Source organism: Leptodactylus fuscus, chromosome 2 (genome assembly GCF_031893055.1).
Source record: "Leptodactylus fuscus isolate aLepFus1 chromosome 2, aLepFus1.hap2, whole genome shotgun sequence".
Taxonomy (NCBI): Eukaryota; Metazoa; Chordata; class Amphibia; order Anura; family Leptodactylidae; genus Leptodactylus; species Leptodactylus fuscus.
The window spans coordinates 22,668,031-22,686,044 of record NC_134266.1 but is presented as its reverse complement, the minus strand read 5'-3'; the positions used below and the strand labels follow the sequence as shown (position 1 = coordinate 22,686,044).

General features: G+C 47.6%; 1 protein-coding gene across 2 annotated transcripts; it reads right to left on the bottom strand.

Moving 5' to 3' along the window:
- Window positions 1–277: 277 nt before the first annotated feature.
- CCT8 (chaperonin containing TCP1 subunit 8) lies at window positions 278–12,758 on the bottom strand. 2 transcript variants are annotated; one of them, XM_075263411.1, is made up of 16 exons: window positions 12,590–12,758; window positions 9,779–9,869; window positions 9,615–9,694; window positions 9,126–9,275; window positions 7,235–7,415; window positions 7,094–7,155; window positions 6,842–6,979; window positions 5,617–5,795; window positions 5,446–5,512; window positions 4,931–5,018; window positions 4,721–4,836; window positions 3,839–3,910; window positions 3,584–3,748; window positions 3,369–3,488; window positions 2,789–2,903; window positions 278–483 (listed from the first exon to the last, which is right to left on the bottom strand). In XM_075263411.1, the coding sequence occupies exons 1-15, from the start codon at window positions 12,647–12,649 to the stop codon at window positions 2,811–2,813; spliced, it is 1,662 nt and encodes a 553-aa protein (XP_075119512.1). In that variant the 5' UTR covers window positions 12,650–12,758; the 3' UTR covers window positions 278–483; window positions 2,789–2,810. The 2 variants fall into 2 exon arrangements, with proteins under 2 accessions (XP_075119512.1, XP_075119514.1); XM_075263413.1 differs by lacking the exon at window positions 2,789–2,903.
- Between the last annotated feature and the right edge of the window lie 5,256 nt (window positions 12,759–18,014).

Genomic DNA, 18,014 nt, shown 5'->3' with positions numbered 1-18,014 from the left:
TTCATAGGTCATATGGCCTGATTATAGCTCAGTCTCATGTAAATGAATGGGGCTGAGCTGCAATACCAAGAACAGCCACAGCATGAATGTACAGCGCTGTGCTGAAGCGGCTACAGCCCTCATCCAAACTGCTGATCAGCAGGGGCGTGGATTTGCCTGGTCTATAGAAGTTCCTACATCTAATCTCTCTCCACAAGGAGAGCAGGACCTTCATAGACTAATAAATATTACTAGAAATTAAAATTATTTTCCAAATTAAACAAAACAAATGACTCTGTCTATTATGAACTTGGGATTTTATTGTACAGTATTCTTTAAGTTAAGTCAAACAAAAATCTTTAGGGGCAACTCAGGCGGAATATGACATAAGACAGTCCAATGGGGAAAGCGCAGATAAATAACAGGTCATCAGTCTTGGTCTTCATCCCAGTCCTTTTTGCCCGTCGGTGCTTTGGGGCCGCCGGCTGGTTTTGCCATAATTATCTGGTGAGGGCGATAATAAGTAAAGTTATTACCGGAACATTATCTGGTTTGCTGCACTTCAGAAGACTTACCGTAAGACCCCATGTACACGACCGAGCGTGCAGCAGAGTTGGGGCGGATTTTGCAGTGGGGCGCACAAAGTCTGAGCACATACGGTCATGCACTTACCTCTATGGGGACTTAAAGAGGACTTTTCATGGTTTGGGACACCGGCAATTCTATATACTGATGGAAAGCAGACAGTGCGATGAATTCAGTGCACTGTTGGCTTTCCCAATCTGTGCCCCGGGTAAAGAGCTTTTGGTCCCAGTACCGTAGCTCTTTACAGTCAGTCAGGTATGTCCTTCTGTACAAGCAGCACCTATAGCACAGTACAGTGTGAGCGGGGAGAACGTCCCCTCCCCTCCTGATAATACTCATCTATGGACGGGCACTGTGAGCAGAGGGAGGGGACGTTCCTCCCCACTCACACTGTACAGCGCAATAGGCACTGCTTGTACAGAAGGACGTACCTGACTCACTGTCAGGAACGCCCTTCTGACTGTAAAGTGCTACGGTAGGGCTGAATTCAGTGCACTGTTGACTTTCCAGCAGTATATAGAACTGCCTGTGCCCAAACCCATGAAAGGTCTTCTTTAAGAACTGTTCAGATAAAATGGAGCAGGATGGGACCTATTTTAATCAGAAAGGACCCTCTAATACCCCCTCAGATGGCACACGGACACGTGCATGAAGCTTTACATACATACCTCATAGTCTTCCAGGAGCACCAACCTATGTCACAGGCAGTCTATAGAGGGCACAGCCTCTTTAGTAGGATTATACAAAGTGACAGGGTATGGCGGTATTTATTCCATAGGTGCTGCAGATGCTACACAGGAGGCCCGGTCTACGAAAGGTCCATTCACCAAAACCAGGAACAGATTCCAGGAGTTTTGGAAAAAACTTTAAGATTTGTAAGACGTGGAGGGGGCTGAACATGACACCATATTGAAGCCACCCTAAGACCACACCACTCGCTGTAGTAAACTGTTGCCATGTATTTTTATGGTTTCCAGAGTTTTCCTATGAAGTACATTGATAATGACTAGGACACCTCCACTGTCTAACCTTTGGGACACCCCTCCTATGACCGTACCTTAACCCAACATTTTTATGACTTCCAGTGAGTACTAAGCACTAAGGCTCCACACACGTCCACATCGGCCATCTGAGGGTTTGTTCTATTCTAATGGAACTACAGCAGGTCCAATCCTACTCCGTGTCATCGGAAACCCACAAAGCGGTAGGTACATGATGGAGGGCCCTTGGTTGTCACTCCAAGTGTTAGAGGAATTACACTCTGATCACTAGGGACTCGTTCACACGGGGCAAGAGAGGGCGGATTTTGGTGCTGAATCCACGTCATAATCCGCCCCCTCACAATAGAGGTTATGTAGACCGCTAGAGCTTACTTTTTTTTTTTCTTCTGTGGGCAGCATGTTCCCGTTCATGGAAAAAAGAAGCGATCTGGCCTTTCATCAGGCGGATTCTGCCTTGCGGCGGCACCCTCTGGACTAGGCCCATTCATTTGGGCCTACTCTGGAGCGGGAAGCTGCGACAGGCGCATTTTGGCACTATTCTGACACGGCCTCCCGCATCAGAATCGGGACCAAAATCCGCCATTCCGCGCCCTGTATCAAATAGCCCTACTACTTACCTGTGCTATAGGGCCTGGAAGATCAGATTATTATAATAGTAACGTCAGCCCCATAGTACAAGTAGGTAACTAAACACAGGGCAGGGGGCAGAGTGACTTGGTGGCCGGGTGCTGGTTCCGATTAGGTTTCCAGCCCTGGATCACACAGGGTACAGTCCAAATAAAACCCGGGATTACTGCCATACATCAGTGAAATATAGATAATACCATCCAGGCTTCTTCTGTAACGTCACACAACATTGTCTTTCATGCAGTGTAAGTGTCTGGCTGTACTTGCACTACAACCTCCAGCAAACTGGACTTAAATGGGTTTACGAGGTTAGAAACATGTCTGCCTTCTACCAAAAATGGCACCATTCTTCTTCACAGTCTATGTAAGGTATTACAGGTCATCTCCATTCAAATGAATAGGTCTGAGTTGCAATACCAAACACAGCCTGTGGACAAGAGTGGCGCTCTACCTGAAAGAAAAAAAGCCATTTTTTTTTTCTATTATACGACCCCTTTAACATCCTTGGTTATTGACACACATTAAAAACACACCAGGCGGTTAGTAGAAGTGACGTCATGCAGTGTGTAGTCCGTGCAATGCACACAATGAGGCACCTGCTCTTATACAAGAGACCTATCACATGTCCGGCTCGTCCTGCCAGTCATCTTTATCCCAGTGTCCTTGCTGCTTTGGGGCTCTTGGTCCACCGGCTGCTTTAGCCATAATAATCTATAAGGTTTTACACAGTTTGGTGTGAAAAACAAGATAACCGGGCAACGCTCCAGTCTGAACACACTTCTATGAATCAAGAGTCAAGTTATGAGCATCGGAAGCCGCAGCAATTTAGCAAATGGGAACGTGATCAGGATTTATTCTGTAGCATAAGATCATGAGAAAACCATAGCTAAAGGCACTGTATGAGGCTAGATAAGAAGAAAGAGCGCCACACTTCTTCATGGGCAGTGCCTGGTATTGCAGCATTCAAGGGAACAGCGTAGCAATACCAGACACAGTTGATAGCTTTACTTCGGTGCTCCTATTGAAGTGAATGGCAGCCCCGACCACCTTCAGCCTGGTCGTGAAACAGGAGAAAGGTCCTCCAGACTTGATTTGGTGGGGCAACCCCTTTAAGGCTGACCCCCACTATGTATAATACTATATCATGTTACTACTCTCTATCCTTGTAGCACTCACCTGATCTACTCGCAGGACTGTGACGGCGGCATTTGTGGCCAGCTTGATCCCCCAGTATTTGACAAGGTAGGGATCCAGGATGTTACTCTCCAGCATGTCCTTCACTGCAGCGCTCTCGGCCTGGAGGTAACGACCACATACTCATCAGTAAATGCACTGCTTATCAGACGCGTCTCTAAGCCCTGCATGGCCACCCTTGCCACGTCCACACTTACCTCTATGTCAAAGCCCACGTTCTTGTTTCCCTCTTGATGCATGGCATACAGCTTGGAGATCACTTCGTTCGCTTTCACTCCGGAATTTTCTGAGAGCGCTCTTGGAATGGACTCAAAAGCTTCTGCAAACTTCTTGATGGCGTACTGGTCAAGACCCGGGCAGGTCTGGTACCAAAGAAAAGCGAGAGTCACAAAGGTATGTCAATGCAAAGACTCCACATCTTATTTGACAGAACGGGGGGAGCCGGCCCTTACCTCTCCATAGGAAGTGATCTGTTTGGCCAATTCGATTTCAGTGGCTCCACCGCCGGGCACAAGACGCTTATCCTAGAATAAGAAGGAAGGAAAATACTTGAATGTAATATAAATGGGTAACACTAAAGATACAGATTGCCTCGTGTGTGCCAAAACCTATGCAGAGTTTCAGAGAGTTGCACATTATGGGATCAGCTTCCTATAAAAGATTAAAGACGCTCAGCCCAGCTTTCTATAGACTATGAGTATCTATAGGTAAAGGATCTTCTGCTCATCCCATAATAGCTATTTTTCAGATATTTGTTACATATTTCTGTGCTGCACCTTTGTTTTGATGCAACTAGGGCTTGCAGTTGGCAGGACTGCCATAAATAGGGGTTACCCAAAGAGTAATAAAGTTTACTAGGCCAGTCCTTACACTGGTTCACCTTTACTACTATTATACATCCCAGTCCTCAGTGTGGAGGGCAACTGAAGATGGCCAGAACGCTTGTTCTTTTGTCTTTCTTGCACCCGCTCTGACACTCACTGATGCGACCAATTCCCCTCACAGACCTAGCGCCCATTGATAGGCCCCTCTATTACCAGGTAGTTTTGTAATCACTCTGTATCTGCTATTCTGTTGTTTACTGACTCTATTATCTGATGCACAGCATGTGAAACACAATCCCCCTCATGTGACTGCATGCAAAACTAGCTTATAAAAGCATCACAGCGAGAGGCGCTACATTAGCGGTCTGTAAAGATCAGAAGACCCTTTAACACTAGAAGTCCCAGACATATCGAGCTCCCATTGTTAAATGACCCCTCTCTGGGACTTCTAGTGTTAAAGGTAAAGCTCAGTTTTTTAGAACATACTTTTTCCAAGTTGTGTCTACTCACCCTTGTGAGAACCTTGAAGGTGTTGACAGCATCATCCACTGCACGCTCCACATCATCCATGAGGTTGTCTGTAGACCCTCGTATCACTATGGTTGCAATGGCGCCATCTTCTTTTTCTATGAAAAAAAGACAATAATCCAATTACTTCGATTTGCAGGTTTACTACAGACAATGTATGGAGGTGCAGACATATCTGCTTGTAATACGTACCATGTTTAAATACAACAACTTGGGTATCCCCAACTTCAGACAGGTATACGCTGTCACAGTGGCCCATTTCTTCTGGTGTGGGTGAAGTCTATAAGAAGAAGAAAAAACATGAGTAAGACCCCCTAGCTCTGCCAGGTATCATCACTTCATTATCCCTGCACTAGTCTAATATATAGTGTATTCATATATGTATTCATCTTCTATATATTAAAGAAAAATGCTTCTTTCTCCAGTTATTTCCCTCTTCCTGGTCACCTCTGAATACACCGTTCACACCTTAAACTAGCAGTCCATACACGGAGATAAGCTCAGTCACTTGAAGTCTATGGAGCGGGGAAGACGAAGAACATCTCTCCCTCCAGACACTTCAAAAAGGATGGAAATAACTGGAGAAAGAAGCATTTTTCTATAATCATATATATTACAACATTATTATCACCTGCACTATTCATTTATAGAAATTGTAAAGTTCAGGTAAGTTTTAACCCTGAATAGAGCAAAAGAAAATCACTCACCAGCCTTGGCAGAGCGGTGGCACCAACAGTTTTGCAAAGCCTCCTCAGGTCCCATTTAGAATTTAATCTAAAATGTGTGAGAAAAAAAAGGCACATAAACCACCTATAGCAGCAGGGGGGGGGGGGGGGGGGGGACACCTATGGTCTATGGATATCATTGACAGGGCTCACCTGACCACCATAAGGTTGTATTTGTTTGCATAATGCACAGCCATGTCTGCAACTTTGCCCCCTGTGACTATGATGTTGGCCCCGGCATCAGCCATTGCTTTTACTTGCTCTTCCATGAGGTTTTCTTCTCCTTTGCTGAAGTTCATTAGCTCCTGTGCATTGTTTATGAGCACTGTACCCTGTAAAAGGAATATAAGACTATAGACCAGGGGTGCCCAATACGTCGATCGTGATCTATCGGTCGATCGTGAAAGCAGCCAGAAGCGTTCATTGCAGGTGCGGTCTGTTGTGTGGGCGGGGCCTGGGCCGCAGCCCCGCCTAGTTTCCATGTCAGATTGGAGAGCGCGTCATGCCCCGGAGCTGCTGCTTCTGTCCCGTGTGACTCGGTGGCGGAGCGGAGGGAAGTTTTCCCTCCGCCGTTGAGACACACGGGACAGAAGCAGCTCCAGCTCCGGGGGATGACACGCTCCCCGCTCTCCAGGAGGCCGCGGGCAGGAGCCTTCCAGGCTGGGGGTCTGTGTTGCAGGCACCGGCATTACTGGCAGTGGTGTCGGCTCTGGGCTGGGTGCCCAGGCAGTGTCATTTGAGCACTGAGCCAATCAGAACGTCTGCATCAGAGCAGGCCCCGCCCCTTAGACTTGTTAAGCCCCGCCCAGTCTTGTTAGACTTGTGCCCCCCCCACACACAGCAGACCCAGGCCCCGCCCACACAGTAGATCATTTTGACTCGGTCAATTTATAAGTAGCTCAACCCCTGTACAAGTGTGAGCACCCCTGCTATATACACACTAGTGACCAAACATACACACATGTATCCCTTATCCGTCCTCCACTATCCCTTATTTACGGCCAATACGACTTATTAAAGCCATCATTAAGGGGCCTTAAGATAGGTTCACAATATTGCTGGCTGGCCATTGTTCTGGTCTGTAGCCTGGCAGACCCCATTGACTATATAATGCAATCCATCACTTTAAAATTGAAACCGGTGGAGGTAAACGTCCTCCTCGTGGGACTTTTTCCTCCAAAATTTTCGCCGGACACTGCAATGGAGTCTAATGACGGCACAGCCCAGAAATGAAGATGGATCTTAAATCCTGGCCACTTAACCTTTTGATATCCATGGACAAGATTGACCAAGACAGGTAAAATAGTTGCAGAAATGAATGCTATTAGGGCACATTGTGCTATGAGGTAACAGCACCATCTACGTCAGCACGACGTACCTTTGTTTCGGTAACCATGCCATCAAAAGGACAGGAATAGACTGCAATTTTGGCATCTTTGACGGATGTGATATCCCCTTCGGTTTCCTTCTTGAACACCATCCCATGCAGGACTGAAGACGCACCGACACCAGATCCCTGTGAACGAAATCACCAGCTTATTAGACCCGGTATACAGGACATACGTCTGGAGTTTATCATACATGTCCTAGGCGTTACACTATGGCGGAGACAACTAGGGCATGGACTCACCAGGATTTTGCAGACTCTGATATTATCCACATTGAAATGTCCAGATTCGGTGAAGATGGAGACTGGAGAATAAAGAAGTAAATGTCAGGACGGTTTGACGCAGAGCATTAGCTAAAGACGTTCATATGTGCCGTGTCTTACCGCAGGCCTGGGCTATGAGTTTGGACAGGAAGGCCTCGTTGCCATATTGCTTGCTCATGATGGCGGTCTGCATGAGGGAGGCGGCTTCATTGATGTCACGGAGGTTCTTGGCGTTGCTGCACACCAGGTCGGGGAGGATCTCCAAGGCTTTCTTACAGGCCTTCTCATAGCCTTCAATAACCTAGACATACACAAGGTGACTTCAATATATGCAGAGCTAGACTATGGCAGGTTATAAGGAGAGCCGTGTGGATAAAGACTGGAAAATCCTTCATATTTCTCATGAACACTGGAGACGAGAAACTACAACTCCCCGCAGGGCTGGACGGACAACCCATTAGTGGATCCTGACATGTATGTCCTAGTGATCACATGGCCACAAAAACTAGACCTGTGCAATTATCATGGAAGCCCGGAAGAGACTGAAATACTCAATAGTAAGAAATTCTACGTACCCTAAAATAGTAGCATCTAAGTTAAGTCATAACAAAAAACTAAAATTCTGTATGGCTACAGTGAAAATAGTAAAACTAATAGGTTTGAGGGATTGGAAAAGATCGGATCCCGATCGGTGATCGAGTAAATTTCGCAATCGGGTTCCGATCTCGCCTAAAACAAGATCGGGAACAGAATTGCGATCCCAATCGCTCAACTTACCTGCACAGATCCGCTGCCGCTCCCCGTTCTTATCCTCTCTCATTGACATAACATGCCTTCAGAGCACCGTGCGCGCTCCTGCCGCCCTAGGCTAGTGTTACAGATGCTGGGAGAAGGCGGGGCTTGTAGCTTAGGAGAGTGTGAGCAGGTACTGGGAGGGGAGATGTGAGTGATGCACTCACGTCTCCCCGCGCACACTCTCCTCAGTCACAACAAGCCCCGCCCACTTCCATCATCTCTAACACTAGCCTAGGGAGGTGGGAGCGCGCACGGCGTTCTGAAGACATGTCAATGAGAGAGGACCAGACCGAGAACGGGGAGCGGCAGCGGATCTGTGCAGGTAAGTGGACACCAGTGGGGCTAAGTAGCCGGTGGATTTTTTTTTTTAATCACTATACAGCGGAGTCCAAAAATTTAAACAAACTTTGGACTCCATGCTGTGTAGTGAATAGGATCGTTTTTAAAATCTGATCTTCGATAATTAAAAAAAATCCCATTGACTTGCATTAGGATTGGAATTGGGATCAGGTTCAGATGGAAAATGATCAGAAATCGAATTTTAAAAACGATCCTGAAATTTCAAGATCGGCTCAACCCTAATAACTAATAATATAACAATAAATATTATAAATTACAACATCATTAATCATAAAATAGTAAGAATAATAGCCCTCGCTCTCAAACCGCAGGGATATCAATACATTACATTTACCCCAATATAATGCCACTGAAAAATATCACCCACCCCACAAAATAAAACCCAAAGTCAATAGTGACAAGCTGCAGTACCATTTATGACCACTACACAATGTTTGGAGACCTGTTCCAGAGTGCCGCAGTCTCCTCAGTCAGCAGATTGGAGAAGGAGCTTCGTGTCCGTCTCCCCACTGACCTGATATTAAAGGGCTTATGCCACAAAGGAAGGGCTATGGCCTCACCAGAGAGGTAAAACATCCCCTGGTTGTCAGGATGGGCGGGGTTCTCAGCGGTCAGACCACCAATCATAAAGGATAGCGTTCTACATAACCAATAGAGGGCGCACTGCCTACTGTCTAAACGTCACGTTTCGCTACAGGGTTGTTTTAGAGACTGAGCCCCCCCATTATGGTGATCAGTGAGAGCGCCGGCAGGCAGAGCGCCACCTATCATATCTATTAGAATCCTCCTTTACTTAAGACGTAGGGTAAATGTGCAAACAAATCCAATCTATGGTGTAATAGGAGAGAAGCTGCACCTCAGACACGGAGAGCCCCATCCTCAGCAGCTCCTCCGCCAGCTCCAGGAGAGCGCCCGCAAACACCAGCACGAAGTTAGTGCCATCGCCGACCTCCTGCTCCTGCATGTGGGACGCCATCACAATCATCTTAGCGGCCGGGTGCTGGACCTGAGGGGAAAAAACAAAAACCATACAATGTTAAAAGGAACTAAGACCAGCTCATCACTACGCCGCTGCGATGGGGGCACACACCTATACGGGGGTGGGTGGGGGGTCCTTGTATAGATAGGGGCATTGCTTTGAGCCTATGACGGGTACTAAATATACCAATGTATAGCATTCTGTTGTGTCCATGTGTCCCTCTATAGCCCCCAGGTCTGTCCGTCAGAGCCAAGTCTCATTGTGTACAGGGGCCCCTCTATATACACTCATACAATATGGAGACTTCTTCATTAAATTTTTGTAAGGACAACCCCCCCAATGCCATGCCATCCGTGTAACACTTACCTCGAGCTCCCGGATGATGGTGGCCGCGTCGTTGGTAACAAACAATTTTTCCAGGTGATTAATAACCATTTTGTTCATCCCTGAAATAAGGAAGAAATGATAATTAATGGGTTAATAGTCAGTGACCGAACCGTACAGAGGAGGAGGAGGGCAGGATCATATACCATTTGGTCCATAGGCGGTGCGGGTTGTCTGGGCGAGTTCTTTACAGGCCTGGATGTTCCTGAACACGGCTTCTTCCAACCCAGAATAGTGCTGAAGAAAACAGAGATAAGTGACCAGGAGAGTCATAGACGGGAAACCCATTACCCCGGAGTGACCCGACCACTAGGGGGAGCTACTCCATATAGCAGAGATTCCCAATAGGGTGCAATAGAAGCCTGCCAGGGGACACGACACTTGGTTTGGAAAGACACCCGCATGCCCTCACATATCTGCATCCTTAGGGTGTCTTTTGGTAAAAATTATTTTAAACGGGAGGCCCTGATGAATTTTTGGTATTCCAGGGGTGTCCTGAAAAGTTTGGGACACTCTGACGTATGATTAGTGAAGAGGCCGGAGAGTCCCTGCAAAGTAGATTCTAGCGAATCCCATCCACATATTGCAGACAAATACACGCAGCGATTTCCAAAACCGTTGTGGCCTGTCAATGATACCTACAGAAACCGGTGGATTCCCTATAGGTATAATAGAAACAGAAAGGCTCTAGGGGCCACACGGTGGCTCAGTGGTTAGCACTGCAGCGCTGGAGTCCTGGTGTTCAAATCCCGCCAAGGGCAAAAAAAAACATCTGCAAGGAGTTTGTATGTTGTTCCTGTGTTTGCATGGATTTCCATCCCATATTCCAAAAAAAAAGACATACTGATAGGGAAAAATGTACATTGTGAGCTCTATGTGGGGCTCACAATCTACATTTAAAAAAAAAAAAAAAAAGAAACAGAAAGGCTCTGTGGGGAAAAACTGCGATACATTTCTGCTGTGGATCCTGTCGCAGCGCTTTTTGGCTGCAGCCCGCTATGTGGGGACTTAGCCTTAAAGGGAGTCTACCAGCTCATCTGCCCTACAAAAACAACCAGAAGCTTTCGTCAAGCATGTGAACGTGTGTACCCACAGCCCCGGGGGGAGTCTTGTAGGGCAAAATGTGACTCACCTTAAAGAGGACCTTTCATCAGATTGGGCACAGGCAGTTCTATATACTGCTGGAAAGCCAACAGTGCACTGAATTCAGCGCACTGGCGGCTTTCCTGATCTGTTCCCTGGGTAAAGCGTGATCGGTCCCGGTACTGTAGCGCTTTACAGTCAGAAGGGCGTTTTTGACAGTCAGTCAAGTACGTCCTTCTCCAGAGCAGCGCCTATCGCGCTGTACAGTGTGAGCGGGGAGGAACGCCCCCTCCCCTCCTGATAATACTCGTCTATGGATGAGCTCTGTGAGCAGAGGGGGGGAGGGGGCGTTCCTCCCCGCTCACACTGTACAGCACGATAGGCGATGCTCTGGAGAAGGACGTACCTGACTGACTGTCAAGAACACCCTTCTGACTGTAAAGAGCTACGGTACCGGGACCGATCACGCTTTACCCAGGGCACAGATCGGGAAAGCTGACAGTTCGTTGAATTCAGCACTGTCAGCTTTCCAGCAGTATATAGAACTGCCTGTGCCCAATCTGATGAAAGGTCCTCTTTAAAGACGCACAACCAAAAAAGGAAATGCAGACAGGGAGGCGGCGCCATGGTGCTGGGAGCGCTATCCATCCACAGCTATGGGAGGTCAGTAACGTATTAGTACAGATTATACCTTGTAGTGGAGCAGAGATGCCTGTCAGGACACCCGGCTGCTGCACTGTATCACAGGCACGCAGTGACGTTGCAGTGTGATTTGAGGTCGTACCTTTGTCATCTGTTCCGCTGACCGCTGTCCTCCTGACTAGATACACACGTGCACACTCAGCTCAGACAAGCATGCATGTGTCCTTCATGTGGAGGAAGTCACTACCAAACATTCCAGCATACCACAATCGGGAACACTTAAATCCTGCTGCCCAATCATTCTCTCCCCTGACATCTGCCGTAGGACCCCGCACCAACCCTCAGGTTCTGCAATGCTGATGGAGCGCCCTGTGCACTAGTCATTCTCTATTATTACTGGTGCCCCCCTAAGGAATGAATGGCGTGGCAGGGCGCACATTCATCCTTCAGTTTCGGTGGTCCTAGCAGTGAGACCCCCACCGATCATAAAGTTATCGCCATCCTATTCGTAGGGACTAACTATATAACTTAGTACAATCCATTTACTGGAAAGACAATGTATATGAGCCTGTAGACACTAACTATAGTTACTATACGTCCTGAAGACATCGGTAAGTAAAGGGGCAGTTGCTTAACAACAGGATCCACCCCTAACCAGGTGACCACACCCCATGTCCTCCTATATACCTCCACATCTTGTATATACTCCCCCCTTAGACATGAATGGAGCATCAGTCACCATTTTATGATGAGTAGGGGGTCTTACTAGTCAGACCCTCACCCCTTTCACACAGCTCTATTGTTTAAAGGGGTATTAGACCCTAAAACACACCAAGGGGATGAGCACTTCTGGTCAGAAGACCCCTTTAATAGATAAGTGTTAGACCCCCACCATCAGTTCTATGAGCCCTAAAAGGGAACCCTACTTTCTCTTAAAATAAGACATTCCCTTTAAATTAAAGGGGGTTTCCATCACCAGCAATGACAATAGATTGATTGGTCTGGTCTTCTCATGGAGATCTAATGACTGGATCCGCCACCGATCAGACATGAATAATCAATAATCCATGGTATATATAGTATATACTGGCCAGGACAGGGCGGGGGTCTCATCTCTGAGCTCGGGATGGAGCCCCTTCTCCCCCAGTAATGTGCCTGTCATCCCCGGCCTGTTCTAGAAGCTTCCATGTGCCGCACATGCTTCCTCTTCCCCCGCACATCAGCTCCATTACCTTGGCTCCATCTTTCAGCATCTGGGCAAAGCCCGGGGCCTTGGGGACGTGCAGCGCCATGTGTGCGGCTCCGGTGTCCGGGAAGACAGAGACAAGTGACCGTACACAACCGGCAAGAAGGCAGGAGGAGGAGGAGGAGCCCGGGAGAGATGGCTACCCACAAGGCACCGCGGCCCAGGCCGGAGCAGCTGCAGCGCCGAGCGATGGATGGTGAGCGGGCGGCGGGAGCAGTGGAGGGAATGGGCGCGCGCTGATCGATGTGATCGGGCCGCCACTGTGTGTCCTGCCCCCTGGAGCCGCGAGGCAGCAGCATGGCCGGGGCGTTAGCGCAGCACAAAGACAGTAACGCACACACTGTGAGCGACAGAGGCAATTCAGGATATTTTCCTGCAGAGACATAAGATAGCGCTGTAATGCACAGAGAAAGCCAGTGCGGTATTCTTATACACGACACCTATGCTAAGGCTCTGTTCACACTTTGTACTTTCTTTCCATTTAGCAATTCTGTTAAAGGAGCAGAAAACGGTGAAAAACAGTGTCAGATCTGTGATATGGCGGACACCGGCCGCGCCCAATGCGACCCACTGATGTAGAATGGGGTCAGAGTTACATTGGCATCCATAATTAATCAGCTGCGGCCTATTGGATTATTCCAACAGTTAGTGGCCCGTGTTATAGCCATCCCTGCTTCTGTCAAGGCCTTGGTCTGCTTCTCTCTACAGGGGGCGCTGTGTAATACATCCCAACACTAGAGAACATCAGGACGCGACAGCCATAAAATATGGGCAGCGATCTGTTGGAACAATCCAGTCGGTAATGGCCACGCGTCACGGTATGGGGCCCAAAAAAGTGGGTAATATGCTGTGTGGGAGCCAAAAAGGAGGCCGTATAATGTGTAGGGGCCTAAAGGGGGCCGTATACTGTGTAGGGGCCAAAAGGAGGCAGTATACTGTGTAGGGGTCAAAAGGAGGCCGTATACTGTGTAGGGGCCTAAAAAGGAGGCCGTATACTGTGTAGGGGCCTAAAAAGGAGGCCGTATACTGTGTAGGGGCCTAAAAAGGAGGCCGTATACTGTGTAGGGGCCTAAAAAGGAGGCCGTATACTGTGTAGGGCCAAAAGGGGGCAGTATACTGTGTAGGAGCCAAAAGGAGGCCGTATACTGTGTAGGGGCCTAAAGGGGGTAGTATACTGTGTAGGGGCCTAAAGGGGGTAGTATACTGTGTAGGGGCCTAAAAAGGAGGGCGTATACTGTGTAGGGGCCTAAAAAGGAGGGCGTATACTGTGTAGGGGCCAAAAGGGGGCAGTATACTGTGTAGGGGCCAAAAGGAGGCCGTATACTGTGTAGGGGCCAAAAGGGGGCAGTATACTGTGTAGGGGGCAAAAGGAGGCCGTATACTGTGTAGGGGCCAAAAGGAGGCAGTATACTGTGTAGGGGCCAAAAGGAGGCCGTATACTGTGTAGGGGCCAAAAGGGGGCAGTATACTGTGTAGGGGCCAAAAGGGGGCCGTATACTGTGTAGGGGCCAAAAGGGGGCCGTATACTGTGTAGGGGCCAAAAGGGGGCCGTAATACTGTGGGGGGGCCGTATACTGTGTAGGGGCCAAAAGGGGGCAGTATACTGTATAGGAGCCAAAAGGGGGCAGTATACTGTATAGGAGCCAAAAGGGGGCAGTATACTGTATAGGGGCCAAAAGGAGGCCGTATACTGTGTAGGGGCCAAAAGGGGGGAATTTTTGACCTACAAAATGGGGAGGCAATTCCAGGAAAGAAGGGGCGTAGCCTAATATTTTTGATTGGGTCCCTCCTTACCTCCCCAGAAATGATTTTGCTTCCTGAAATGATAACCCTGCCCCTGGATGTATTGGGTTTCTGCAGTGTTGTGACATTTTTTGCCATCAGGTATGACACAGCTTCCTCTGACGGGTGTGAACATGTACCTAGTTTTCTATGGAGATGCCTCAATAAAGTTATGGCATGAAATATTATACAGGTATCATCCGCTACATGAGAGGAACATACAGCGGGGCCGAGTTATACACTGACGTGTGGTCCGCATATAATAATAATAATAATAATAAGCTGCTCCGGCCTCAGATATTACATGAGGGGAGGGGCTGCTCGAGGGTGCTGAAAACTGAAATGATAAACTGGAGATAAAAAGCTGGGAAACTTTCCTCCAGTGCTCTAACACCATGCACATAGACCCCAAAGCTAGGCCTACAGGGTAACTTTGGCCGAATCTCCCATCCCATGACCGAAGGTTGCAGCATCGCCCCGTGACTCCTTGACTAATGTACAGTATGTGAATGGAGACACACCGAGACCCCCAGGGTGCTGCAAGTTCTAGTCCAAAAGGAGTGAACCCTGCTCAACCAAAGTCACCGCCCAGGCAAATTCATATCTGTCCAGGGTGTTGTCTGAGGTCCTCATATACCATTGTGACCCAGAGAGGGAAACACAGCTTAGTCTCTGTTCACACCATGTTAATGACTAATGTAAACTGTAAGCTACTTTGACTACTTTTGCTGCAGTTTTTTTTTTTCCAATAAATGCCATGTGTGAATCAGGTCTAAGACCCATAATAATGTGCACAGCATGAAGGTCAGTATTTTGGTACAAATCAAGTGAGAATCTGTATAAACACACAGTATATACTGACACAGGATTCCTTATAGAAATCTAATATTAATGTGACACTGATGACTTAGATAGAAGTAACAGCCAGTAACGTGTAGAGTAAACCAATGACCACTCTGTATTGTCATGTCGATATATCCGTCAGTGTCTAACATGGGGATAGCCTTTAAGGCTCTGTTCACATTACATTTTTTACTTCTATTTAGCATGTACATTTAGCAAATGCAAAAGGATGGTCATCGGTTTACGGAGATCAATGTGGATCCGTTTCTGTCCATTTTGTGGACAGACACAACTTTTTTTTAATTTACATTGATCTCTGTGTACACAGATATATATATATATATATATATATATATATATACGGTATACAACCTCCACGCAGTACAGTATATGACCCCATGCAGTGGCGTAACTAGGAATGGCGGGGCCCTGTGGCGAACTTTTCCTGACCGACACCGGAGACCTTGACTGACCAACCCACCACCACCGCATTCCTGCGTGCTCTATTATGCCCCATAGTGGCCCCTTCATACAGTATTGTGCCCCCTGCACACAGTATTATGCCCCCTAGTGGCCCCTGCACACAGTATTATGCCCCCTAGTGGCTCCTGCACACAGTATTATGCCCCCTAGTGGCCCCTGCACACAGTATTATCCCCATAGTGGCCCCTGCACACAGTATTATGCCCCACAGTGGCCCCTGCACACAGTATTATGCCCCCTAGTGGCCCCTGCACACAGTATTATGCCCCACAGTGGCCCCTGCACACAGTATTATGCCCCCTAGTGGCCCCTGCACACAGTATTATGCCCCTGCACACAGTATTATGCCCCATAGTGGGCCCTGCACACAGTATTATGCCCCCTAGTGGCCCCTGCACACAGTATTATGCCCCTGCACACAGTATTATGCCCCATAGTGGGCCCTGCACACAGTATTATGCCCCATAGTGGCCCCTGCACACAGTATTATCCCCCCTAATGAATACCCATGAACAATTATACTCTTCTTTTCAGGCCCCAGAGTATAATAATTGGAGACCCTAGAGGGATACAAACATAAAAAAAACACTGTTACATGTCTATCTCCGGCTCCACTGCAGTCCTCGGTGGTGTCGGTCCTCGGTGGTGTAGGCCCGATGCTTGCCCGGAGCGTGGAGAGGTAAGTAAGACAGTTTTTTATGTTCCCTTACCTCTCCTGGGCCTCTGAAAAGACCCCTGAGTATAATAATAGTGCTTGTGGGGTCTGCAGCGTCACTTACAGGGGCCAGGATCGGTAAGTAAATAGGGCCCTATTAAGAAAGAAAAAAAAACAGCGGTAGCGGCTGTCGCCGGGCCCCCTAATGTCCCGGGCCCTGTGGCAGCCGCTATCCCTGCTACCCCGGTAGTTATGCCACTGACCCTATGGTTTTTGCCGTCCCACAGTATATGACCCTTTCATCCCCCCCGAATATATATTATACCTCTTTTTTGAACTCTCACAAAATATCACCCTCTTTTCTTGGCCCCCACACAGTATATGGCCTCCCTCTTTTGCCAACCCCACAGTATATAACCCCCCTTTCTATGGCCCTCCAACAGTAAATGACCCCTTTTTTATGTATATGACTGTATTAATTTTTTAATTGGTCGCTACTTTTATTATTGCAATAGTTAGTGACCAGTACTGTTTGCTCACCGGTCCATACTCCTGCGCAAAGGGCTTGTCCACTTTCAGACCAATATTGAGAGACTAAGTTTATTGTTTGTATAATAAAAAGTTGTACAATTTTCCAATATATTTTCTGTATTAATTTCTCACAGTTTTCTAGATCTCTGCTTGTTGTCATTCATGGTTTACTACCAGTGGATAAAACCAGTCCATGGTCATGTGACATACAGTCCTTAGTCATGTGACGTACAGTCCTTAGTCATGGGATGTACAGTCCATGGTAATGTGATATGATGCACAGCTCATTTTCAGACAGATGTGTGATTACTGTGCTGTGACTATAACGAACCGTGTACCTGTGTGTCCATCACATGACCATGGACAGTGCATCACATGACTAAGGACTATATATCACATGACCATGGACTGTATATCACATGACCATGGACTGTATATCACATGCTGAGGACTGTACATCACATGACCATGGACTGTATATCACATGACTGAGGACTGTATATCACATGACCATGGACTGTATATCACATGACTAAGGACTGTGCATCACATGACCATGGACTGTACATCACATGACTGAGGACTGTACATCACATGACCGAGGACTGTACATCACATGACCGAGGACTGTACATCACATGACCGAGGACTGTAAATCACATGACTGAGGACTGTATATCACTTGACTGAGGACTGTACATCACATGACCATGGACTGTATATCACATAACTGAGGACTGTATATCACATAACTGAGGACTGTACATCACATGACCATGGACTGTATATCACATGACTGAGGACTGTATATCACATGACTGAGGACTGTATATCACATGACTAAGGACTGTGCATCACATGACCATGGACTGTACATCATATGACCATGGACTGTACATCACATGACCAGAGTGTCCCCCCCCCCCCCCCCGTACCGGCGCAAGTGTACCGTTGGCCCTATGTTTAAAGCGGCCCTGGGAAAGTAGCCCAGCACCAAGATCGTAGCCTTATGTGGTCACCAGTTTCTGGTGGTCAGTCTGACCCTGATGTGACATGATACAAAGAGGTCTGGCATTATACATATAAATAGACCTCCAAAGATGTTCCTATAAATCCA